General features: G+C 40.6%; 1 protein-coding gene and 1 long non-coding RNA gene across 2 annotated transcripts in view; one reads left to right on the top strand and one right to left on the bottom strand.

Moving 5' to 3' along the window:
* LOC116499410 overlaps nucleotides 1-26938 on the bottom strand; it is a 110786-nt gene that overhangs the window by 59973 nt on the left and 23875 nt on the right. The window lies entirely within an intron of this gene.
* On the top strand, nucleotides 7533-26860 carry LOC116499409 (zinc metalloproteinase-disintegrin-like ohanin). The gene is made up of 24 exons (XM_032204129.1): nucleotides 7533-7613; nucleotides 10338-10438; nucleotides 11101-11177; nucleotides 12735-12813; nucleotides 13803-13879; nucleotides 14674-14872; nucleotides 15266-15328; nucleotides 15910-15981; nucleotides 16553-16722; nucleotides 17490-17574; nucleotides 18784-18914; nucleotides 19737-19914; nucleotides 20415-20504; nucleotides 20940-21135; nucleotides 21780-21882; nucleotides 22474-22630; nucleotides 23260-23340; nucleotides 23902-23980; nucleotides 24876-24966; nucleotides 25384-25477; nucleotides 25755-25820; nucleotides 26144-26221; nucleotides 26652-26714; nucleotides 26811-26860. Exons 1-24 carry the CDS (start codon nucleotides 7562-7564, stop codon nucleotides 26841-26843), a joined length of 2415 nt encoding a protein of 804 aa, XP_032060020.1. The 5' UTR covers nucleotides 7533-7561; the 3' UTR covers nucleotides 26844-26860.

Here is a 26938-nt window from a genome sequence, read left to right as displayed (position 1 = left end):
AAAATCACCAGAGCTCTGGTCCCATATACCCAACCAAGGACCATTCACAATATTTTATCTTTTTTACCTTAGGAACAGCTCACTTTGAGCTGCTCAGAAGCTACACAGCATCATTAGTAGAGTGCTGAACCTGGCCTATTTTGCTGCAGGGGAGACTGAGACTTAGAAGATGTGAAATCAGTTCTTCATGCTGCTACAGACCACCCATGAGACCTTGAGTCCCTAGTCTCAAACTCTCCAAAGCAGGAGAGCGTGCCATCTGTAAAGTAGGATTAAATATATGCTTTAATTCGCCTTTTGTCTTTTCGTGGCTCACAGCCTCTTTGGAAAAGGGAATGGCTCAGATCAGGGCTTCAGACTGCCAACTACAAGCCTTCAAAACCATAAGTCAGGACTAAAAAAATAGAAGAAAACAAACAAAACAAACCCATAAAAACACATGGATTAAAAAAAAAAAAGTCATTTGGAATTCTTATTATTTGCTTTCTCAGGTTTGTGTTGCTCAACTTCATGTTTTCAAGCATTTGCCCAGATCCCTGAGACCTAGAAAACTGCTTTCTTTTTAAGGAAAATAATAATCACTGAAAACTGAGACTGTGACCTATTCACATGACTCCAGGGATCAAGATTTTAGGAAAACAATAAATACACTGAGACTCATCACAAACCATGTGAGCTGGCAGGCACTGTGTGCCTCATGCCTACCAGGCTGAGGTAAACACGCTGATTTATAATTTCTATCTTGCCATCGTTAGTAATGGTCCTCCCTTCTCCAAAGGAAGATACATCCGCATTCATCACACAGGGCTTTTGGCACCATCCTCACCACTTGCGCTGTAAATCCCCCAACAAGCCATGGTTTTCAGTCCCCAGCTGCCTTGTCCCTCTACTTTGCTATGACTTCAGGGACTCATCTCAACGTGAACATCATTATACAAGTAACACTTTTCATACACCCCACTCATAATACAATGGGATCAAAACTCCCTGACATACTACAACATTTCAAACAAATTGTTAGCATGCTCTTAGCTAAGAAAATGTTCAGCCACTGCTTGCACAGCTGTGGTATGCAGAGCAGTTTAAATAAGTAAAAAGAGGTGATATGGATACAGAGCAGAATTCATCTTTAAGGATACAGCACAGCTCAATCTCTTGAGTTAGCCTATTACACTGATTAGGGGTTGCCTATTGTCAGCAATACTAAATAAGTATTTTCAAGGCTCATCTAATGAGGACAAAAGAAGTAATGAAACACATTGAAGTACTGCAAGCCCCCGTAGCCAAAATATCAACAGATGATGCAGCTCATCAGTGCTTTTTTTGGCTTTGTTGTTTTCAGTGTGGTTGTTCACATAAAAACAATAAAAAAAAAAAAAGAAAAAAGAAAAAAGAAAAAAAAAGATGAGAAATATCTGGCCCTGAGTGTAAACAAGGTCCCTTTTCTCTCTCAAGGTGTGATAGCTCATCGAGAAGTTGCAGCTCAGTTTCAAACAAGCCCAGAGGTGTATGTCTGGTCCACAAGGTTGCCACCAGACTTGACAGACTTGCAACAAACAACCCAATTTGTATGCCCCACGTTTTCCCACCTGTAAGATGGGAAAATGTTAACCTTGCAAGGACGGTGTCAAAGAATATCTGGGGTCAGTCACAGCCATGTCTGTTGCTTTACAGGCTTTTTAGCCTAGACTAATATGGCTAGAGATAATTAGGGAAAGCTATGGTCCTCACCCACGTGGGTAGAGGTCGTGTCTAGGCAGACAGCCTGGTCATTCTCTTGGGCTGAGACTCACCAAGTAGCTGGAAGCAAAAGGAGGAAGCGGTAAACACAGGAAGCAAAATGCAAACGCTGCTTTGGGGTGCATTCATCACAGCAAGCACTTCCACGAGGAGGTCAGCAGAAGATGGCCTGCAACTTGGCTCCCTTCTCACCAGCCTGCCTTCTCAGCAGCCTTAGAGCATGCACGTACAACTGTTATTGCAAAGGTATGGGGTAAACCTGCAGGTTACCCCCCCGAGCTACCACCTCACACTTGCTTTCATCTCAAGAAAAGAACGTGCTTGTTCGCTGCAGGTCACAGTGTCTCTCGTTGTGCAATGAGCATGACTGTGGGGTGTAGAGAACTTGCCAAGCACTTATTTCCACGTGTCTCCTCTTTTTTGCTTGCATTAAGTGGGTTGGGGCAGGGATTCAGCCAGCCTGTATTTGTCTGGAGGTGCTGCACACCTAACTGCTCGCTGTAACGTCGCTGAGTCACAGAGAGCAGATTGGCTTCAAAGACGTCATTAATGGGTTCGATTTTTGCCTGCTTTGTGTCTTTTGAAGCCATTTCTCAAACCGTTGGGATGCAAAACCTGCATGTTGGAGGCCAGAGCAGTCTAAAAGTGTTTTGGGGGAAATTCTTTGGCAGGATCGGGGCCTTAAAAGGTTCATTAAAAATGAACCAAACCCACCCATTGTTTTTTGAGGCAGCAGACCAAGCCAAGGTGGTAGCTTAGGCTACAGATAGAGAAGCCACTGTTGCTCTCAAAGCCTTGACTACCTTCACTACATTGTCTATGTCACATAAAGATGTTAACTGGGGTAAAGATACCCTGTGCTAGACATGGCATCCTAATGTAGACACACCATAGCTGTACTCCAGCTTGTTTCACTCGAGCAGAAGGCATCTTTACTCTGCTGGTCCAAAGCACAGCTTGGCTGGTGGACAGCCATGTCCACACTGGGAGCTTTTTGTCGGTAACTACATCAAGTTTCCCATGCCAGGAAAAACCTCCTGCTGCAGGGTTAGCTCAGGTTGGACAGTTGCTTCTTTGTTCGTGTTTTTGCCTCAAGTGCAGAGATGGGATGACTCAATAAAATGTTCACTATGTACTCTGTGTGTGGGAAGCAACTGGAGTCCATCAGACTGGAGGCACCAGGACAGGTCATCCAGGTAAAATAGCTCTGCTTCGCCTTTATTTGTTTGCCAGAAAAAAAAAAAAAAGAAAAAAAAAAAAAAAGAAAAAAAAAAGCTGTGTGTCTTGCCTTTCTCCAGCTTCCCCAGGAGGGAAGGAGCTGAGCTGAAAGGCCTAACTGTGGCAGAGCCGGGGTGGCAGGCAGGTGCAAGGCCCTCCATGAATATTGTGGGGTGAAGGAGGGAGAGGATGGGCAGAAATGAGATCCAGACAATGTAGGTCTATGGTGTGCATCCTATTCTTTGTCATGCACACACATTGCCTTGTACAGATCTAACACAGCCTAAAAAGCCTACCCACAGCCTTGGGTGGTGTCTTCTCTCTTCTAAAACCCAGCTCAAAGAGTTGAGCTACTCTTTGCCCTTGTGCCTAGACCCAGATGGATGCTCTTGTAAATACCATGCTGTATTGTGCAGGATTCCCCAAAACCTTGGCAAAATTGAGCTAGGCCTTAGGTACTACAAGAATAAGCAATAAAAAAACAAAAGGAACTAAGACCATGGTGCTTAATTTGCAATGATTTGCATTGCCACTCATGTTGTGCAGGCAGAGAACATTAAACAGCTCATACACATGCCCACAACTGTGTAACACATAGCACAGCCAGAAGTGGGGTTGTGTGTTTTCTGAAAAGTATTAGCCTTTAGGAAAATCACCTTTTATCATGTACCTTGACTTGGATACCTACAGTCTGCATTAGACTGCTGCTATATATACCACATTATCCGGCTGCAAGAGAATTAAGCAAAATGTAGCTAACAAAGAGATTTAAAAGGAAGTTGATGTAACCTTTTTCATCATTTATTTTGAAAAAAAGGGAAGGAAAGAAGGAAGAAGCTTAATACTTGGAGCATACCATATATGTCTAACTTCTCCAAGGCACACAGGATGAGAGATGTAAAAAGTTTGTAATGAGGTTTCATTACAATGAATCAGAAGAAAGATGGTGATCTAGCTAGAGTCACTTGAGTAATATCTCAGCTGATGCTGCTAGTTTCAATTACAGTTTTACTGAAAGCATTTTACTTTATGTTAAAGCCTGGAAACATAGCCAAGTGCTGCACATAAGCCGAGGAACAGGCAACTATAAGCTGGAAGGGAGGTAAATGTTCAAATACTCTGATTAGCAGCCTAATCTGATTATGTCTTTCAACAGAAATCCAGAAAGGAAGGACAAAACACGGAAGACTGGTAGCTGAGGAAAATGAGGATAATTCACCTTGTGTGAGTCAACAGAGACACACACAAGAAAATACTTTATGTAAAGATCAGGTTTTAAAGAGGAACTGTAAAGCTGATCCAAAGGCCCTGGAAAGCAATAGAAGGTCTTCTGTTGACTTCAATGGGTTTTGGATCAGCTCTGGAAATGGAGGGGAAGGGCCTGGGGCTGGCACGGAGAGGCAGGTTGTGGGGAGACTGGAATGCAGCTGCGAAGAGACAGAGGAAGCAAACGGGAGCACAGGGCTGGAAGGCAGATGCAAAAGCCACATGGTTTTGTTTGTATGTCAGAGAAAAATAACCTGCAAGCTGGCTTGGGTTGAAACTCTGGGAAAAGAAAATGGAGGAAGGTGGAAGGCAGGTTACTGTTTGAGCTGAAGCAATAGACCCATGGTTGGTCTGGTGACGGCTGAGTGCGAAATACCACATTCTTTCCCTGAAAGCCTTCCCAGAAGGAACAGGATGTGGACACTGCTCTGTAGTAAGAAGCAGAGCTACCGAGCTGTTTGCTGAAGCTCTCCCAGGGTTAGATGGGGCAAAAGCAGAGCAGAACAAATGGAGATATGGGGAAGAACAGAGTTAACATCTCTCAACTTCTTGACCCTGGCTGTAGGAGTTGCATGGGTGTTCCTTACTGCCGTGCCAGAGCTTATATCCACTGAAGCGCAGGGGAAACACATATCTGCATTGTTTACACACGCCTGAAAATTCCTCTTAGGTGCATTAACATGTTTGCACACCTAGTTCAAAGTGACCTAGATTTAGGACAAGGCAGTAGCACAGCTCAACGTAGTGCCCCAGCGTTTACTATCTTTTTGCTTTTAATACACATTTTAACCTCACACAGGCAGGATTTCTATGACCCTTAGTGTAGGGGGGAATTTCCCCCTTTTCCGTTTCCCTCTTTTAATTAAGCAGATAGCACTTGGGTAAAAAAATACCAATTAAATTACACAGAACCCTGATGTTCTCTGCAACTGAAATGAACACCTTCTCAGGGGTATGTCCATACCATTAGTGAGGACACTTTATGAATTCCTTGCCTGAAGCACTCTTTCATAACCCAGGGTGGCGACATGGTTTGGCATGGTATGCCCTTTTCCTTAGAGCAAAATCAGCTCGCTCTGGCTCCTGGCTATGGTGCCCCAAGGAAGTTGCCACCAAAACATTTCTGTCCCAGGAGTGTCAGGTTGCGGTCACAATGGGGAGAGATAGGGAAGTCTACAAAAATGTCCTTTGTCAGAGCACAGTGCCAGCTAAAATTAATGCTGTTATGCTAGCAGAGGACAAAATATTAATATTGACCTGAATTATGACACTGTTGCTGCAGCTTACCAAAACTCCCAAGTTCCAGTCCTACAGCAGAGGAAAGGTTTGAGTCCTGTTACCAGAGCTGGCAAACAGATGTGCTTTTCCTCTCTCAGACCCTCTTCCTGCCACTAAACTCTTCCAGGGGCTCTCCAGCCCCTGTAGAAACCATTCAAACCCAATGTTATTTAGGAAAAACACAGTAAGCACACATGCATATACACATCTTGGAGCAGGCTTGGAGGCCAGACAATGAGTCTGGTCTAAACTTACTCTTGTGAAGGATTATTTTACATTTCCACACCCCCTGTAAATAAGTCACGCAACTGCCAAAGCAGAGGCCATAGCCTTCAACAGGCTATGTTGACTAGAATAATAATAAATGATATAAAATATACAGAAAATATAGAAATAGAATAATAATATAAATAAAACACAAATGCTGAGGGAAGACCCAAGAGCAAGGTGGCAAGGAAAGCTACACATAGGGCTTTTGTTGGTGCATGCAGCCCAGCATCCCTCGGAGCAACTGAAGCCAGAACAATGCGTTTGGGGTGCGATGTTAGCACAGGGGATTATAGGACAGGTATTCTGAATACAGCCTCAATAACCTGCATCTCTGCAAAGCAAATACAAAGAGTCATGAAGCTCTCCTGCTTCTAGTCAGCAGCATTTGACATCCATTTTAAAATCATTTTGCCTCGCTATAATGACTAAACAAAATAAAGACAAAGATTCTCGTGTCTTAGAATCAAGTTTTACTATTAAACTGAGAGTTCTACACCTTTAATGCAATTAGCAGTGGACATAAAATGTTATTAACTGTTCTTAGAGAAAGCTCAGAGTCTGCTTGTTGGAAGTTCCCAGTCTGTCTGCAGAATGTCTGCAGATTTAGGAAGTGTTCTTATTCTAAGGGGAAAGTGGGCATTTACAATTTCAAAGTTCAAAAAATCAGAACTTCTTAACACATACCTGAGACTTGGGATATACATTTTATTGCAAAACTATTTCTATTAGAAGTATGAACATTTTTTACCCGGTTAAGGCAGTAAAAATTGTCCTGTAGATTTACACTGAAATGATTATTAATTTATAAATGAATGTAATAAATTAATAATATATATATTATTGTGTAATGGGTATCACTAATACATATTCATGCACTGCAGTATATAGCATGATCCATTCTAGTTCTATGTGCTCTGCAATACCTATTCTAAGCATATGAAAAGTTATTCTTCTATAAAGCAGCTCTATACTGATAGCTGTGGCCCTGAGAAGAGCACAGTACTATTATATTACAGCTGGCTAAATTAATACAATGAGTTTTTAGCATAGACATTTAGGATATTATTTGGCAGAAATCACCTTGATGGCTCACTTGTCTACAGGCCCTTTTATTTAGGTATCTGTCACATGAACCGAAAGCAAACATTATTAATACGGATAGAAGGGGCAGAATAGGACGCACTTTGTGCTTATAACACAGCTATGACTCATGGACTTAGAATTACCTATACCAGTGCTCTAAACCCATCCCTTCCATACAGATTAAATGGTAATTGGCAGAAACTGAAACATCTGTATCACCAGCCCTGACCACCTGTTTTATCCCAGACCTCCTGCAAACTTCCCCATTCCTCCACCAGTGGTGCTTGCTTCTTGTCAGTATCAATTCCTGAGTTTACACACTCAGCTGAAAATTAGTGGCTGTTTCTATTTTAGCTTTTCACCAGCCAGACGAAAAAAAAAAAAAAAAAAAAAATAAATTATGAGAACTTCAGTATCTCATTTTCCCCCTGAAAAGCAGTTTTAGGGAACTTATTCCTAAGAGGTATTCAATACATCACAACTTGTGTGACATTAACTAACCAGCAGGAACTTCCGCTTGCTGTAACACTCTGTGACTTGAAAATTGTGCAACACCTTTAGTAAACACTTCCTCATATAGGAACATGAACAAGCTGAGCAGCTCACTCCTTCTCATTCGCTGCTCAAGAGGACTGCTCAAAGCAGAGGGACTGGGAACCCAACTTTCCCAGCCCGAGGAGACCACGGCCAGACAACTGCGACTGAGATGACAAACAAAGTTCTGATTTCTGTCCTTTTGCTATGTTTTCTCCAACAAGGTATGTCTATTTCTTTAAATTCTTTATCAGTGGTTACTATGGGTAATTTTAAATAACTTTGTATAACTTTTACGATTTTTTTTTTTAATCATTAACATGAAGATGACACTGAAGAACAGTGAATTAAAGCCATTTAAGAAAAAGGTATTACTGAAGTTGGGGAGTTTGCTTTTTTTCTCTTTCAGTTCAAAGTGACTATTTAGTTAGAGAAATATTTACTTGTGTGAACACTCACCATACATTGGCTACAGACCCAGAACAGGTTAGTTTTGTGAGCCAATTAAGAATGTGCTTCCTCTGCAAGTGATTGGAGAATTTATCCAACTGGGGCAAAGGATTACACTGACAGCCCTTTGGCTATAAAAGAAAACACTTTTATCTGAGTTCAGTTAATGACATTACCTGAATTAAAACAGTTACCACCCTCACTATCTGTGGCATACTTCAAGCTGTGAGTAGAGAAGCTTAACCTAACAGACCACACCATATTTTTTTCCCCATGTGCATTGTTTCATTCAATTCATGTCATCAGGGAACTTTTTTTTTTTCAGACCTTGGCATGCACAAGCACGCACAGGTTTTATACACATAATTACACATGTAATTTGTACTCAGGAGGTATCTTTTTGATTTCGTTATTTGCACAGAATATCTGAAAATGTGTACAGCACTAATGCTTAAAGCATTATATATTTAGTTCCTCGAAAAAAATCAAACCTTCATCATCAATGAAATCCTCACTAATGATATTTCTTCCTGGTTCAGGCTCTTGGAAAATTACTTAATTATTTGCTCATTATTAACATTTTTTTCTAGCCATTATAGAAAGCCTAAGGAATTTCTTTCCTCCTTAAAGCTACTGACTCAAGACAATGGCTGAAGCTAGCCAAAGGCAATGCAGTGAGTTGATTAAAAAATGACCTCTAAGAAACTGTTTGTTCCAGAACAAAACTGTTTTCCTTGAAATGCGACTTGCATCCCTCTGCAGGAGAAACACCAGTTTAGTTTTGAGTCCTTATTTGATTCCAGCCTAGACTTGAATTATCTGGGCTGCAGTTGGTCTTGTAAAAGGGAGCAGGCAGATAAAATTGGAGCACAGAACTCAGCTCTTGAGAGGCCTAAAATATTACTTTGATCATTGCATGAGAACATGCTTTAAGATCATAGGAAGACCAAGCCTCCAAAGAAAAAGGTTCCCTTTTTTTAAGAAAAAAAAGTGCTGCTTAAACTAAAATATAAAGCCCTATTGTTATTTACAGTAATGGACTTGCATTTTTTACTCTTTAACAGCATGCACATGGATAGTTACTGTGTACTTTGTAATTGCTCTGCTGATCTAAGATAACTTAGGATTTATTACCATCATACCATCATGCCCTTCTCTCCAGCATTCAACTTTATCTACATACAGCCACATTTATTCTGCATTTTTTTTTGAAAGGGTTTAATCAAATAAACCAGTTCTGAAGAATTAATCTATCTATTTTACTGGAACAATGTGCATGAGGATGTACTCTGCTGTTGCAGAGATTAAGGATTATAGAAAATTGCAGTAATGGGATGCCCTACTCTTGTAAAAATCTGGCCTTGAGGCAGGCAATTAAAATGGGAGTTGCACTCTCTCTTTGTTGTTGTTGTTGTTTAACACAGTCTCTTGTGCTTGAGCCCTCAAGAATTTGTCTATTCAGGTGAAATTACCTTTTGTAGGAGATTTAGGAGTTTATGAAGCATACAGACCTCCCGTTGACTGGTTGGAAACTAACACATCCATTGTAGGATCCTGTTCTCCCCAGTGCTGTACACCAGCTGCTGTCATTAACTTCAAATGCTGCAGTGCGTGCTGACCACCTCTGCAAAGTGTGCTACAAATTAACTTCTGTCATTATTCACTCATGCTCAAAAGCAGAGAACAAAATGCAACACTGCTCATCAGCACTTTTTCTTCCATGTTCTTTATAGCCACTGCAGACATCACACCTCACAAGCAAGACCAATAAAAATTGGTTATGTGAGCTATTTAATCTGGATTCCTTACCACCCGCAAGATTTTCCCATTTTACTCTTCATCCCCTATTATTTCACCTGCCCTTGCTGAAATGCCTTCTCCAGTCTTTCTGCTGTCACTCAGTCTGATTCAATAGATAAGAGCATGTCTATTGAAGAACTGTTGGGAAGTATTTATGTGAGAAGATTAGCTGAAAAGCTTTCTAAAGCAGAAATCTAGGCTTGTTCCAGACTTGTGGGGAACTGTATGAGTTTATTTGCTTATATCGAGGCAGTCTTAACTTGTATGTCATTATGTGATAAAGTTTGAAGGTTATTAATTTCACAGAACCATACAACTTAAGTTATGTCATTTGCAAAAGATGAAGGTTGCACCTTGCGTAGCTGATCTAGCGTGTTGGTACACGAAACTGCTGGTTGGTGCTGGGGAAAGAAATCCAGAGGGAATTGCACAGGATATTTTGACACCAAGAAATTGCCAGGTATGGCAACTCATCCAAAATCCAGGCTGTACAAACGTTGTTAGCTCACACTGTGGGGGGACTGCCTTGCAGAGCAGATGACCACACACTAAAGCCAGAGCAGAGAATGCATGAGAAATGAGTGGCACAACAGATCGATGACTATACAGCCCCAGAGAAGCAGTCATGGCAGACATGAAATATGGTGTTTAGTAAGTTAATGCTGTGTGTTCATAAATATACATCTCTTTCTCCCTAGGAAGCACAAGCAAGATATTACCTGGAGTTGAGCAATATGAAATAGTTTATCCACGGAAATTGCACACAGTACATAAAAGAGACGTAGAAAGAAACAAAGAGGTATTAAAAGAGAGTACTCTTTTTTTTTTTTGTTGTTCTTTTTTCTTCTCTGGGAGATGGGGAAGGTTGAAGGTTTTCTGGAGTCAGAGCACTCTTGGCTTTCAAGGATAAGACAATGGCGAGTCAGACACTTCATCTTACAAAAGAGGAAGGAAAAAGAAAACCTGGAAGAGTGATTCCATGTCTGGTAAAAATAGACTGTGAGGTGGGCTCAGTGGGCAGCCAAGTACTTGTATGCAGTAAATGCATCTTCTGTACTTGTATCTCTGCACAGATGTAGGTTTTGATAGTACTCAGATTTTGAATAACCTGTGGGCATCCTGATTTGTAGTAAAGTAAATCAAATGCTTAAAACTAAGCACATTCTTCCATATTTCAATAGAGTTATGAAAATGGTTGAATTTCAATATCCACTTCAGCACTTTACTGAATGTGCAAATATGTGCTTGTGATGGTAGAAATGCATTTGCAAAATTAAGTTTGTTCCTCCAACTAAAAAGTATGAAACAAGGTGACCTCCTTCTTATTCTGTAACTGCCAGAGCACTTATTTTTGGTGGGAAGAGGAGGAAAAGAATGCAGTTGGCAACTCAGCAACTGCCAGCTCATGGTGAGGCCAGAAATTGTAACAGTCCATATTCTAACACTTAAATCTGTTTACAGAAAAAATACGATGACACATTGGAGTATGGAATCAAAGCCAATGGAGAGGAAGTCATACTGCACCTCGAAAAAAATAAGTATGTTCAGTTCAGCTCCTTCCTTGAACATTAATCCTCGCTGTAAGTGGGTTTGTAGGGCCTGCAGAATACAAAGAAACAGGACTTGGGCTCTTATAAGATAAAGGTATTATGGATTATAATGGTTTCCAGTCCTAAGAGAGAAAGGGGAAGAGAAAACATCATGTCACTGTTTTGGTAATGAGAAATAACCACATAGGCATGCAAAATTACTATGACAGAATGACTTGCCTATACCGCTAACCGTACTCTCCTGTTTGTTCCTTAAATGGCTAAATCCACTGAATGCTTAAGATGGTCATATTATTTCACAAGATTTCTGTGTCTATGGGTAGTCTCAGGGTTGTATTTTTTTTGTTGTTCTATACTGGTAGTAAATACAGAGAAGAACCAGAGAAACATCCATGAAAACGGGGCTGTGTTGGCTCTTATAAATGCTTCAAAAATGGAAAAATATTAATAAGAAGTGCAGTATTCCTCAGAAAAGGCTTCCAGCATGCCCTACCTCAGCACTACATCTGTTGAACTTTGAGTAGTGTAATAAACACGGGCATCAACAAAATGCTTTATGGAAACTGAAAGCAAGGAGAGCTTGCCTGTTCTGCTGAAAAGATTAACAACATTTTAACAGGCCATGAAGAAGGTGCGGAGAAGCAGTGGGCTTTGAACAAAGCACACAAAGAAAAACCCCAAACTGTACGGAGCAAATGCAAAATAAAGCATGGTTGTGATTTTCTGCTTGCTGGCTCCACCATAATATTTAACATGGTATCAAACAAGTCAGCTTTAGTAGGTTCTTTTCTAATGACTGTGTAAATACAACAGAGCTATAATCAGTTGATGTCAAATATTTATTATAATTCAATGTTTGCCCCTTTTTAAATCTAATCTGGGTATTTGAAAGGAGGGAAGGGAAATCAGCTTGCACTAAACCCCACTCTTTAAAAAGGAATTGGGCTGTGGGATTTGGGGGTAGCTGCCTGCGCAGAAGTGAGTAGTGCTCTGCTGCTAGCTCAGCAGCCCTGGTTTTGAGTTAAGTGTGGCACCAATCTTGAAAATATATGTTTGTGTGATCTCTGAGCAGTATGTCTGAGTGTGCACGCATACACATGTGTGAAGCAGACAAGGCAGCTCTTCCACTAACCTCTGTCTTGGCTATTAAAGTTTAGTGCAGGTAAACCAGGAGGAGAACACAACAGTACCACTGTGGAGTGCTGGAAATGTCTGCATAAACTGGAGGCCAAAAAAGAATAAATACTGGATTTATATATGTTTACTTTCAGATCTACTAGGAGACTACTTTATACCGACGAAATAAGTAGACTTTAATTGCTTTCTTATTTTAGAAATGTCTCTTTGAGTAAGGATTACAAACAGGCAGAATTCCCCACCCAGCAGTTTTGCTTCCTCCGTCTTTTGATACTAACCATAACCTGAGTAATCATTTGAATTCCCTAAATACTTCACGTGTGACACAACTGTCTCATTTCTAGATGACTAATTTTTAAAAAAAAATTTTTTTTTTTTTGAATAATAACTGTGCTTTACTCTTTGCAGGGATCTATTAGCTAAAGACTATACTGAAACAGTTTATTCAGATGATGGTCAACAAATAACAACGAGTCCTCAGATCAAGGTAATAAAGGTTTCTTTCCCCTGTATTTGCAGTATTGAGGTTTATATGAGATTTCACGGGTCCCTGAAATTATAGCACAAATCATATGGAAAGAAAAGATTTTAAATCAAGATATGCTGAAACTTTGGATGCCTCAGAAGGGTCAGGGGAAGATATTCTTCGTGACTCCAGGCAGTCACTTTTCAGCTCACTGCTTGATGAATGCACTTGCTGAGCTGGGTTTCTTCTCTCTTTTGTCAGGAAAGGGAGTGGAGCTAGGACAGACCAAACATTTCCCTGCTCATTTGACTTTGCTCATTCTGTGCAACTCGGTGACTTGCTCTTACACCCTAATCTCAGTGAGATCATGGGCTCCGATAAACACAGATTTCCTCCTTGGCTCACCTTATCACCCACGCGTTGCAGGTTACCCCAGGTGGTTTCTCTGAGCCATGACAAATCAGTTATTCAGATACAGACACAGAGGAAGTGGCTGTTCCATTTTAGTTAATTTTTAATTAACTGTCTGCCCACTGGTCTTATCCTTAAAAAAAGCTCTCACCTGAAGCTTTTTGTCCAATGTCACACTGTGTGTTTTAATCCATACCGTTTGGAATGCAAAACTTTTTTCTCTTATTTTTTAAAGGGTGTTTCCCTGAATTCTGGCCACGATAAAATAATTCCGTATGGGCCAAATTCAGCCCAATTCAGAGCACATTAGTTTACATTTCATTTTGAGCACTAAATCTGCTTATTCTTATTTTCATGTTGTGTTCTGTATTAACCAGAGCCCACCTTAACTGGATTTACCAACATCTGGGTCTGTGTTGAAGGATAACAATAATAGCACTGTAGCAAATATGGAAATGGTCACAAGCTGTTTTCATTTTAAGAATCTCCCCTAATGGGAGATCTTCTCAGATGGCTTTCTGAAATCATTAGGCCAATTCATTGCAGTCAGTGAGATTTGGCCCAATTTGACAAGGATTTTTTTTTTTTTTTCTATACAGGATCACTGTTACTATGAAGGTTATATTCAGGATGATGCTGATTCAATAGCAAGCATCAGTGCTTGCACAGGTTTAAGGTAAGGTGGGGCTCTGGTTTCCAATGGGCACAGATAGCATGTTCTGTGAGGATGTATTTTCTAATGTACATAGAATCAGGATATAAATAAATGGATTTCATCTTTTGTTCGTTTATGCTCATGAGGAAACTAGTTTACAAAGGCAAGGGGAAGAAGTAAAAAAAAAAAAAAAAAAAAAAAAAAGGTTACTTTGCTACTTCAGTCTCAGAGTTTACAAATAAGAAGCTAAAGGAATTTCTATGTCAAATTTATGTGACTAATTCCATATTAGATCAGGTCATAAATCATAGCATAGCAGACTTTCTTTGTGAATAGTTCTTAGCTTGTCCAGTTTACGTGTTAACACTGAATGCTTATTTTAACACTTACTGATTGAAATGACACAAAACTTTAAATTGCTTTCAATATTTCAAAATTTCATCTGAAATGAAAATTAGAACTTATATTTGAATTCCCCAGTGAACTGAAATTCACTTTTCAATCATCCCTCTCAAGCACAAAACCCCCAAACGTAAAACTAATTCATTCCTAATCCAGTTTCATTTTGACTGACAGTTTCCTATTCAAGAGACCTCTCCTGACCAGCCAGAGCTTCAAATTTACTCAAGACCTTTGATTTTTGCCTTTAAACCATTGCACACTCTGCCTGCATGCTGTCAAACCACGTTCCATAGCATCAATGTGTGCCACGATCCCTACAAACATGCAAAACGTTGTTAGAGATAATGTTGCTGTCTTGACTTAGTCTTCTAGATTTAAAAGATCACAGTCTAACCTGGAGAAAATTTTCACAGTGGGTATTTTGAGACCCGTGGTCAGAAGTACCTTATTGAACCATTGGGATCTTCAGACAGAGATGAACACGCGGTCTACGAGTATGAGAAACTCAGAGAAGATGAGCCCATAAAAACCTGCGGTGTAGTCAATAGTAGTTGGGATGTTCATTCGAAATACCGCATCAGTGACATCTTCAAATCCAGCAACAGTCCAGAAGTAAGTACATAGGAGAAAAGAAGTTGAGGGCTTAGCAGAGCTGCATGAGTGGCACAAGTCCCACTGCCTGGTGGCACCTCTAGGAGAGATGCAACTGCAAACAGTGGGGCATAACCAAACCTTAAACAACCAGTGCAGAATCTCACAGATCTGAGTTTTTGTAAACACTGTCCAACTGGTGCTAACTGGTGCCCATGTGCATCTTCAAATAGCTAAATACTTTTAAATATCTAACCTACTTTCACCATTTTAATAATTTTCATCATTTTAGAAAGCCCTATTATAAATTACTTATTGAAAGAAATTGCCTAATAACCAATACGTAGGTGTGAAGTTGCAAAGACTGAGACTGAAACAAGCTTTAATATTTATCAAAATTTATCCTTTCTTTAGATGAAGGCATATCTGAAAGCAAAAAAGTATCTGGAAGTGTACATAGTCGCAGACAACACTATGGTGAGTATTGAAATAAGTTTTTCTCGTTTCATCAGCTAGAGATAAGCTTTCTGAAGCCGGTGCTATTCATTCTGGGCTCCTGCCACAATTACAGTGCTACACTATGCTGGGAGTGAAAGCAGTCCCAGATGCTACCAAATCAGAGATTTATGGCTATTTTAACAGACACAAAACTGTTCGAGGTAAGGTATGCATATCCGTGCTGACAGACCCAAGCTCCCTCCTTCCTCAGTGTCATGCACAAACCCCATGCGAGCTAATTCCCTGCATCCAGCGCTGCCTGGCAAGCTCAGGAGTGAACATGGAGAAAAAAACAGACACATTTTCCTCTCCCTATCACGCATGCAACTCATTCCCCTATGCTTAGAATCTCTATAACGTGGAGTTATATGCCTGCACTTTTTCCCAGCTCTCTCCTCCAGGCTTTGTGATACATTGTCTGATAAAATAAGGAGTAGAAAAGATAAAACTAGGCCATGTATGGTGTGATTTGCAATGCAATCTGCTCTGGGATATTTCTTCTCCGACAAATCATTTATTTTTCCTTTCCTGTTCCTGACATCATATATTTAATTTTTTAGTATAAGAAGTATAACCAAGATGTTGAAACTGTGAGACAAAGGATATTTGGAATAGTCAATTACATCAACATGGTAAGAGAAAAAACAACAAAGTGAAATTGTAATAAATGTGATTTATATATACTTTTTTTACTTTTACAAACATCATGATTTTTTGTTAATACATCTGGGAAGGAATGAAAAATGTACTGTTTGAAAATTGTAATGTAATTGTCATTTTTATAACAAATCTAACACATCTGTATTATCCCGTTGTTTGCCTTCAGACTGGATTTTTTTTTATAAACTCCTATTAAAAAAGATTTATACCTTATTTTCTTAGCACCTGCTAAAGTGAATGATTGAAATCCTTCACAAAGAATGAATTGATTCTTGATTTCTTTCACAATTTAAATCTAAGGATTTTTCAAGTATTTTTAAACCAATTATAAAAATGGTTTTAAAGTGGGGAAAAATAAGATTTTATGTTTTGTTTGGTCTTTTTTTGTTGTTGTTGTAACTTTGAAGTGCAGAAAAGCTTAAATCAGGTTTGGAGTGGACCATATTGCAAGTGACAAAAGGGAACCAATTACCAAGTTGAGTGTGTTTCAGAAGTCTTCATAAAGTACTTTGTTTTTACAGCAAAAATGTTTCTCTGCTGCAGGTTTATAAGGCCATAAATATTTACGTGGCTCTAATTGGCCTAGAAATCTGGACAGATAATGATAAATGCCTCTTGAGTCGTACTGCAGGATTCACTCTGGACAGCTTCTCAAAGTGGCGTAACTCAGATTTATTAAAGAGGAAAAGAAACGACAATGCTCAGCTAATCACGTGTGTATCATTGTTTTCTAACTGCATGTCCAAACGTGTTAAAGGAATTTGTTCTTAAAAAAATTGGTCACCAACCCAGCAGAGACACTGTACAGAACTGGATTTCATCCTTTCCAGCACCCAGCTGCTCTAATTCTAGGACAAAAAGATAAATACAGGCTCTCATTTCTTGCTTTTGTTTTCTTCACGGAGCACAGATTAGCTCCTAGGACATACTGTTAGGACATGTTATCTAACCCTTCTACCTGAAACACTGCAAAGCCAGGCAATGACTTGTCACATCTCTGTCTTTCCTTTTCCCTTCTCTGGTCACACAACAGTTGGGCGTCCTGAGGACTGCAGCATAGTCTGACAGCCTGAAGAGCCACGGTATGAAGCTTAAAGGCTGGGAAATGCAGATTGCCAAACCAAACCAACGCTCACTTCACTATTCTGGCTCACATTCAATGGCCCTGATTCATCCAAGCACTTTGCTGCATTTACAGCACTTCATCAAGCACTTTGCACCCAAACAGGTGCTCAGATCTCATGAGCTGCAATGTAATTTAGGTAAAAAAAAATAAAATGAAAATGTATTTAATTGTTTACTGGCTTGCAGTGATCCTCAGCATGTCCTCAAACATTTTATTAAATCAGGGATGCAAACCAGAGCTGGAAATGAGTTCATGCTTCAAGCCTTCTGCTTGGTTAATGGAGCTGGTGCTGCCTTCAGATGTTCTCCCTTGTAATAACACTTCATCTCACTCTGCCTTTCTTCTTCCTTACAGGGGCTATGACTTTGAGGGGACAACAATTGGATTAGCTTTTCTAAAATCCATATGCAGTGATGTATACTCTGCAGGTATAATTCAGGTCTGATTTATTCTTGTTTAATTTTTGAAAGCTTTTCTATGTTTTCATGCAACCAGCAAAGGATGGTTATGGAAATTGGTGGTGTACAACATTTTCACTTCTCTGTCTGGTTCATATCATTATTAGATCAGGCTGCAGAAACCACAATCACAAACTTTATCTTAAATGAAGTGCCGAGGTAACAAAAGCACAAACAAAGCATGGTAGTTGGGTTATCTAAATGCCAACATCAAACTCTGACACCTGTGTTTAGAGCTCCAGACACTTGTAGAGTCAAAGGAGAAAAATAAATGATTTCATGCCTCCAGCTTAAGGTTCCCATTACAAATGGGGAATTGATTGTGCCTGTCATAGCACTTAGCCACTATATTACCACTGCCTAAATTATTATAATAAGCCTCAGCCTAAACAGGAACATAGACCCCAAACTTTACCAACAGAACTGGGAACTCGTCTGCTGTGCCCAGCTTCAGAGGCTGGGCCTGTTGGTAAGAGGAACAACCCATCACATGAAATTCCAGCTTTCCCACACCATAAGGAAATCCTGGGATGACTGTAAATGCAGGATGTTATTTTGGGGGGCAGATGCATTTTTTAGCAGCACGATTTGCCATGCCACGCTGGAAGAGCACGACCAGTACACTGCATCACATGCTTTATGCATTTCCTCTGCCAGCTGCTTTTAAACATCTGCATTTCACTCCAAAGAGTGGGACTTTTCCGTTCCTCCCTCCCACCATAGCACCAGGCTAATGGCAAAGATGGAGCACAGCATCTGCCTTTCCCTTCTGTGCACGCACAAGAGTGTACACAACGGTTACTTGGTGTAATGAGCAGTAATTATAGCACACCCACATAATTACCCTAAGCACAAGACAGCTATCCAAAGAGAGGATTAAGGGTTTGAGATGCTCAGTTCCCCTTAACGCTCAGTTGTTACTTGGCTGCCTAACTCCCTCATGTTTATTTAAAAACTAATTACACCAATTTACTGATGTTGGTTAGCGGTGTGATCTCATTGCTGTTACACAGAATGCAGCATAAACATTGGAATAAATGCATGAACAGACCAATGTTATCACATTACACAGGATAAGGATGTTTTCACTTGAAAAAAAAAAAATGTTTTTCTTAGCCACACAGCTTCTCTGATGTTCCTATTTGTTCTAAAATGCTCGTAGAAATAATAGGTGGTTCTTGTTTCCACAGGATCACAGCAGGAATGAAATTGCAGTTGGAGCTACCATGGCACACGAGATGGGACACAACCTCGGCATGAGTCACGACACCAAAGCCTGCATATGTAGTGCTAAAATCTGTATCATGACAGATACCGTCAGGTAGGAGTTTGGAAAAGGGCAAGTGCATTAATGAACAGGGGTAGTAAAGCACGGGCTCTGGATAAGCTTCACAAAACAGAAAAGTCATTAGTTTTGTCCTTTAAGATTATCTCATTCCAATTATACAGAAAGAGACAAAGGAAGAAACTCCACAAAGTAGTGAGCATCCCATTTTCAGTTCCAGGCCCTTCTTAGTTATTCCTAGATAGACACCCCCCAAAATAATAATCTTTAGTCCCTTTTGGATGACCTTTGCTTTGCATGCATTGTTGTGGCCTTGGCATTATGCCATAAATTGCAGCAATCGCTTCTTCCTTAAAACTGTTAGCATGAAATTGTTGTGGTTATCTCAGATGACAGAGTTTCTCCAAGACTTACCTAAAATATCTTTTTGTTATAAACCCTGAAAATATTTCCTGTAAAAAACACACAGAATGTTGTCATCTTCAATAAATACTAAATTGGTAGAGGCTTAATTTGATTTTCATCTTAAGTTGAATACCCTGATTTGGACAGCCCTGGGGAAAACTCTTCATGCTTGAAGCATCCAGACACAAATCGTGTAGACCGGGCTTAAAGCTTTGAGATGTAGGATTCTTTATGTGAAATATTTACATTTACCCCAACTTTTCTTCTGATTTGCTTCCCTTGTTTTTCTTGCTAGGAGATAGCCATTATATTTATTAATTTTTTACATTTGGAAAAGTGGCTGCACCCAGTAGTTGGGGTTATGCTCACTTTGTGTCCTTTTTCTTTTGAGGGGTATTGTTTCTCTGTTTCTATGCTGATCCTAATACGAGTCCTCCTCCTTTCTCAATATAGCTCGATCATCCCCAAGGTATTCAGCTCTTGCAGCCTCCAAGACTTTGAGAAATACATGCTGAATGACATGCCAAAATGCTTAACTAACATCCCAGATATAAACACCATCGTAGCACCTCCAACCTGCGGAAATGGCTTTGTGGAAAAAGGAGAGGAATGCGACTGTGGTACTGCCGAGGTATCTGCATAACTGGGGATAAAATAATACCTGGAAGAGGCAAACAGTTTTATTGAGGCTGTAGAGTAGTTGGTTTCTGAGGTAGCCAGCTCAAAGCTAGCTGAAATACTTCTGTAGGAACGCTGGTCATCAAATTGCTTATACGTACTACAGACGTGCCTATGAAGTGCGTGATGAGAAAGATGATGGCATGGTTTGCGTTGTGTCGACACAGGAACTGAGAATGGGGAAAAAACATGCATTCGAAACTGTTTCAGAGGAAATAAGCAAGTTCCCCACTTCTGTCGGCGCATTTGTAATCCCACTTAGCGTCCTTTGTGCTCTCTCATGATGTCTGGTCTGGTTTCTAGAAACAGTGGTTTTCAGAGAAGCAAAGTCAGGTTCGAGGTATCCCTCCCTCCCTCAATAAGCCAGTACAGGGTGGTTCACTGAGAGTGCAGTGAGGAGGGGACCAAGAACACGTCATGCTGTACCAGAGCTGATTGCCTGTTCTGTCACAGGAGTGCACAAACACCTGCTGCAACCCCGAGACGTGCAAACTGACGGCGGGATCCAAGTGTGCTCATGGAGAGTGCTGTGAGAATTGCCAAGTAAGACTCCTCTGCATCTCTGTCTCCTCATATTTTCTAGGGTAGGGGTTTTCTGCCTTTGAGAAAGCACTGATACATCTCTCAAGAGAATCAATCCTCGTTACTGGTAATTACTGACATAGCGTTGTAATTACAGGCACATTTTGCCCATCCCAATGCACACCACAACAACCAGTACACCCAGTTCACCCTGGAGAAATGAGCCTTTTGATTACCCAATTTTCTCCTGGGAAGAAAAGCTCAGGCACAGCCAGGCAAAATCCTGTAAACTGATGTAACCAACTTTACATTAGATAGGGATCTGGCCCCAAATTTTTACAATTTTTACAGTGAGGATGGAATCTGTCTCCCCTAATTTTCAGCCCTCTGGTTCAGTGTGACTTTTAAATGGCAAGGAAGAAAATTAAGTGTAGCATTGCTTTCCCCCCACTTCAGTATAAAGCAGCAGGAGCTGTTTGCCGAGCAGTTAAGGATGACTGTGACCTGCCTGAGATGTGCACCGGTTATTCTGGGAATTGCCCATCGGATCGATTCCGTATGAATGGACATCCTTGCAACGAGGGAGAAGGCTTTTGTTACATGGGGAACTGCCCCACCCGGGAACAACAGTGCAAAGCTGCTTTCGGACCACGTAAGTACAAGCTGGCATTGAAAAACTGTTGTCAAGGTCAAAAGAGAGAGACATAGGAGGCTTTGCCTGAGAGCAACCCAACAAAGCTCTTTTGGAAATCAGGAACAGCACAGCTAGATAGCTGAGTTCTCGCTCATACCATGTAGTTTATCAGCTCTATATTTACATCGTAAAAGTTTATCGCCACCCAAACTGAAAGTCACGGCATATAATATAGTATACCTCTAGAGAAATAGGAAATCATAAGTATATTCCTCTTTTGCACAACATTAAGATGACTTTGATACAGTCGATGTGCACTTGATAAAATGAGGAAGTATCTGTATTTCGAGAGGAGTGGTGGCTTACCAGCTTCCTAGTCCTGACTATGTCCTTTCTCTTTAGCAAAGTCCATCGGTTTGTACTAGGCAGTGAACACAGAGGGATAGGTGCTGCTGAATGCACACATTACTGTTACAGAATTAATGCATGAAGTGTCAGTGAGTCATTTAGGCTCATGGGTAACTTTACTGGAAAAGGCCATATCCTAAACAGATAAAGGAAATGCAGTATTAACAGTTTTTGCAGGCAGAGAACCTAAACTAATCCCAGCTCCTCTCCTAAGCTCTTTGCATCATTGCATTTCTTGTTTTCCTCTTTAACAGAGGCTACTGAAGGTGCAGCTTCCTGTTACCGGATGAACGAGAGAGGGGTATATTACGGATACTGCAAGAAAAAAAGTGGTAGTCACATCCCGTGTAAAAAAAAGTAAGCACTGTTACAGAATTTGCTAGAATTTGTGAAGAGAGATCATTCCCATCCGAATTAAGAGACTGAAGCAAAGAGTGCTCTATTTTAGGTGGCACATAAGTCTACAAGTCTTTGTTTCTTATTCCATTTGAAATATAATTCTAAGAAATCTAATTTCCAAGTAGTACTCCTATCCAGGGAAAGAAGCAAAGTAATTTATCTCAAGATCAGCCTGAGAATGAACAAGAGTATGCATGTGTGCAAGCCTGCTTGTGAGGATGACTGTGTACATGCACGTGTGTGTGTGTAGGTAAGGACTGGGAAAGGATTTTTGAATAGGTAACCTGAGGTGAACCTCAGAAGTTGAGCCAGACCAGCTAAGTATTCATTTCTGCAAATTCCCGTGGGCTCCCTAATAAACTCAAGAGGTATTAGGGACCTGCCACAGTCTACTAACAAACTGACCCCAAAACCATCACGAAACAAAACTGATACCTGCAGTTATTTCTTTGGAGATCCTATATAGCCACAGCAAATTCAGGCTGTGCAACAGACCAGCTCAGAGGGTTTTGCTGTGCACTGTTCTAGTGGCTTTTGTTCTCCTTCCAGAGATATAATGTGTGGGAAGTTGTTCTGTACCGGAGGGCAGGAGATGCCTACATATGGGAGCCTGGTGACTTTTGAGTCCTGCAAAGCAAGTTTTCCTAGGGATGGAGAAGGAGATTTGGGGATGATCCTCAATGGAACCAAGTGTGGGGATGGAATGGTTAGTAGAGATTTTTTTTTCTTATTTTTTCCCTCTTTCAGTCTTGCTTATATCATTAGCATTTTTTGCCAGACAAGGACTTTAAACCAGAAAGGCTGAAGTGGATGTGGAGCTTCTGATCAGATTTGCCATAACTTCTGCCTTACATCTAGCATGAATCAGCAGCAAACAGGAACTGCTGTCCTTCTGACTTCCTTTTGTTTGACTGCTATTTTATTAATTTCTCACTGACAAAAATATATGTGGCAGAAGAAACATACTTTGTACTGAAAAGTTAAAAGACCATATATAGATTACTGTTTTTAATAATTTCTATAATGGATGTGTTACGCCTCACTGAGTGCTATGTCCAATTTCTTTGTCATATTTTTACCTGGGAGGGTTATTAAGGGAAAAACAGGATTTCAGAGGACAGGAAAACAATGATATCTCTACATCTTTGTCACTCCCTTGCTATAAAGTATCCAAAGGTCAAATGAAAAATTCTGTCAACATATCAAACTCTATTATAAGTCTAAGTGATTTGCATACCTCCTTTCACACTTCATACCTTTACACAATAATGTGCAAGCTCTGTGTTTTCTGAAAGCTATAAATCTCTTCGGTGACATTTGCCTTGTACATCGCAGGTATGCAGCAATGGAGAATGTGTCTCTGCTGAAGATGTCTTTAGATCAAGTGACTGCTCTGCTAAGTGTCCAGGACATGCTGTAAGATAACAAGCATTTGATGCTATTAACTTAAATAATAATAATAATAATAATAATGCATGCCAGCTATAGACCTTGTTGATGCTGGTATCTAAGTTACTGGAATAGGAATTTGCAAAAGTCAGAAGCTTCTTATATTTTTATAAAACCAAATCTAACCTGATAGGGTACCAATATTTTTAAGGAGCTCACAGGAGGCTGACACAGTTTCTGCCTGGCCCTGCCTCTGAACCAGTATCACACCTATACGTTCAGGTCTCCTCCCGTTTTGTGAAGATAACTGTGCTCACAGTTGAACATTAAGAGAGCTACAGATGTAGAGACCAAAGATGCTGCTTTGTGCTATAGCTTCCAGTGTAAAAATACTTGCAAAAGACAACCAAGCCTGTGCAAAATTGCTACTCCCAGTGCTAAAGTTTAGTCCAAGTAAAATAAGAGAGGGTTTCCAGATCTAACTGTAATAAGCTTAATGCTGCCCTGTTCCTGAGCCAATGATGTTTTACTACATCACCTTCACTCCTATTTCCATCCTGAAGTTTTTCCATCCTTGTGTTTCCCCAGGTATGCGACCACGAGTTGCAATGTCAGTGTGAGGAAGGATGGGCACCACCGACCTGTGACAGCTCATCAGCTGTTACCAGTAAGTGCTGTATGTCCACACATGGGGTTGACTACCATCAACTGGTTGAAACGAGACCTTCTTTAACTCCAGTGAAACAGCCCCAGCTTGCCCTGGCTGTCAGACTGTTTCTTTGCAAATACTGCATATCTAGGTTTCTGATTTCTGTGCATCTTTCAGTAATTAAAGCTTGTGTGAACGACTGGAGGAAATTATTTTTTCTTCTAAATAATCTCCTGGGTGTATCTATAACGTTAGGGTGGTAAGCTTTTTCCTTTTCCGTCCTGAGATAACAAGCACGTGCTGTCAAATTTCAGTGGAGCCAAGCTCCCAGAGGCTTTACTGTGAAGGAGGCAGGCAGGGTCATTGCTTTAGCATTTACATGGTGCTGATCTGTAACTGAGCTACCTCATGGGGAAAATCCCTTCTGTACAAATACCCAACTGTCTAGGGGAAGAAAAAAAAAAGATTTAAGGAAAGAATTTTAAGCTGTTGATATTATCTTTGTCCTCTCTTCACATTCACTAAAGCACCAGCAGCTCTCAACACTGAGTCTTGGTTGAGGCTGTAGAGTAGTTTTGTTGAAGGAAAATTGTGAAGCCTCACTTGTACGCTATGCCAAAGGGCTGTGCCTATGTTGGTAACACCCTTCAAGAGAGGAAGAATGACAGCGCAATGATCTTTGAGGATGGATTTGTTTAGCTGAAAGACAGCCCAAGCAATAACCAGAGTCTTCAAAAACAGCAGAAACAAATTTATTTTAATGATTACTTGTGATAGGAGAAAAAGCTATAAGCCTGAGCAACTATTAAGATAAATAGTGTCTAGACCTTGAGGAAAAAAATACTTTGCCAATAGGAATCTGCTTAGTAATAGCACATCTTTTAAGAAATAACAACTTGTGTCTTCCTGACAGGTTTCGCTATCATTGCTGTTGTGCTGGTCATCCTTACTGTCACAATAATTGCAGCAGCGTTACTTATCTACTTCCGAGTATTCAAGAAGAGGTAAAGTATTTACCCTGTTGAGAAAAACAAAAAACAGAAAAGAAAAAAAAAAGCAACAACACTAAAACCAAGCAATTCCTCGATAGTTTTTAAGCTGGGGCTTTCAATGTGGGTGAAGGAAACCTTAGACAACTAAGGAAGTTGGTCAAGGAGCTTTACTGAGCTGCTTCAGTGGTCCTGAATTTGGGAGAGGACTGCAAACTTGAATCTGTGGCACTCAAGATTAATTCCGCAGTAATTAAAAAAAAGTGGGTGGGAGGGAGAAAAGAAAAAACATGACTTTATAACAGACCAGTAGGATTAAGACAGGTATTTGACTTTAGCAGGTAGTTTTTGCTGTTGTTATTTAAAAACAAAACAAAAAAAAAAAACACTTCAGACAGGGTAAGATTTACAGTTATTTGTAAATTCACATAGCAGGCAGACCAGAAGGGGACCTGGAGCTACAAACCAAGTCTTTGTGGATCAAGAACACGGAGAGCACCCAGGCCTGGCCATACCTGCCCAGAAGGTAAGAGCAGGGAGGTGCTGGGTCAGCTACAGCCTCTCTGCTGTAAATGAGGGGCTGAAATGTGAAAACTCACCAGCTGAAGTGGCCTACACTTGCAGGAAGGTTTCAAAGTGCTTGTTTAGGGCTGAGAGGAGTGTGCTGTGAGTCCCAGCACAGGGAGGAAGCGGGTACAGCACATGACGTTAAGAAAAGCCCCTAACTGACCTGCCTGTGGCAAAGGGTGCATGTGAAGACAAGATGAGGTCTCCACCAGACTTAACTGTTCCCTTTTTTTCAGATGAACGATAAGAAACTTCTCCTTCCTGTACCCCCACCGCAGGAAAACAAACCACAGCTTCGGAGTGTAAGTACTTTGAGAGAACGTGTTGGCTTTTATGTTGGTTTTGGGCAGGGCAGCACACAGGAGCTCACGTGGAGACCTGCAGTGACCATCTGATCCCAAGGGCAGGGGAAATCTTTGCACTCCAGATAAAGCCCTGCATGTTTCTCAGGGCCAGGCAGCATAAAGCATCCCAGATCTATTTCTGAAATGAATACATCCATTTACTGCCAGCAATGTACTTTCTGTATAAAACACAAGCCCACACATTCCCATGGACCATACAGATGCACACGTACAAGATGCGTATATAGGACCAACATCTTTTGTACTCTCTTCTCTTACAGCCCATCATAAGACCAAAGGGTCCCCCACCTCCCATCCCTCCCACCAAGCCAGCCTCTTCTCACACACAAGAGCTGTTTGTAAGTACAACCCTACAATGTTTCACATCTTTCATCTCAGCTGCAGATGAATAGCAGACGCCAACCAGTATTTTCAGTTTCTGACTATGATTAAAGGAATCCCGTCTTCAGAGATGCTTTCTTCAACATGTACCTTGAGCACACAACCAGCTTCAGCTTCCTGAGTAGTTTATTTGAGCACAGCTACTTGATAAAGATGAATTTACACATTGAGAATAGCCCAGTGCTCTTCTGAAGCAGTATATCTATATCCCCTGTGTACTTATATTATTGTATGCAGTCAGATTAACCTGACTCACCCCGAGCTTTTCCACTAGGAAAATGCTGCAGTAAATACGAGATAACTGCAGCAGCAGCTGAGGTCTGAGGAGGTTGTGCAGCTGCTTAGATATGAAAGCATAATGCTTATTAAACTACATTTTTGTTACAGGCACCAGAGAAAAAACCTGCTTGCCTCCCAGTTCCCAAAGGCAAACCTCCACCTCCACCAAAGGTAACCCGAGTTTAAATGTGAACTGCAAATCTTTTGGGATGTAATTTGGTGAAACTGCATCAGGCACAGTCATTTGTTTGATTCTTTTTCATGCAGGCTTTAAAACCTCCAGTTAATCCCCGTGTATGAAGCTTCCGAAGTAGGGCTGATCAAGGTCCCTGAAACGTTCAGGGACAATATCACAAATGTCCAGTGATTACTCCACTTTTGGTAAAGGCTTCCTT

This window comes from Aythya fuligula, chromosome 27 (assembly GCF_009819795.1).
Source record: "Aythya fuligula isolate bAytFul2 chromosome 27, bAytFul2.pri, whole genome shotgun sequence".
NCBI classification, from domain to species: Eukaryota; Metazoa; Chordata; class Aves; order Anseriformes; family Anatidae; genus Aythya; species Aythya fuligula.
This window is presented reverse-complemented; position numbering and strand designations above follow the sequence as displayed.

Excerpts from the sequence above, each read along its gene's own strand:
- LOC116499409 (XM_032204129.1), top strand. The coding sequence starts at position 7,562 with ATGACAAACAAAGTTCTGATTTCTGTCCTTTTGCTATGTTTTCTCCAA. Across the intron at positions 11,178-12,734 it reads CTGCACCTCGAAAAAAATAA|GGATCTATTAGCTAAAGACT; the intron begins GTATGTTCAGTT and ends TACTCTTTGCAG. Across the intron at positions 21,136-21,779 it reads CAAAGCTGCTTTCGGACCAC|AGGCTACTGAAGGTGCAGCT; the intron begins GTAAGTACAAGC and ends CCTCTTTAACAG.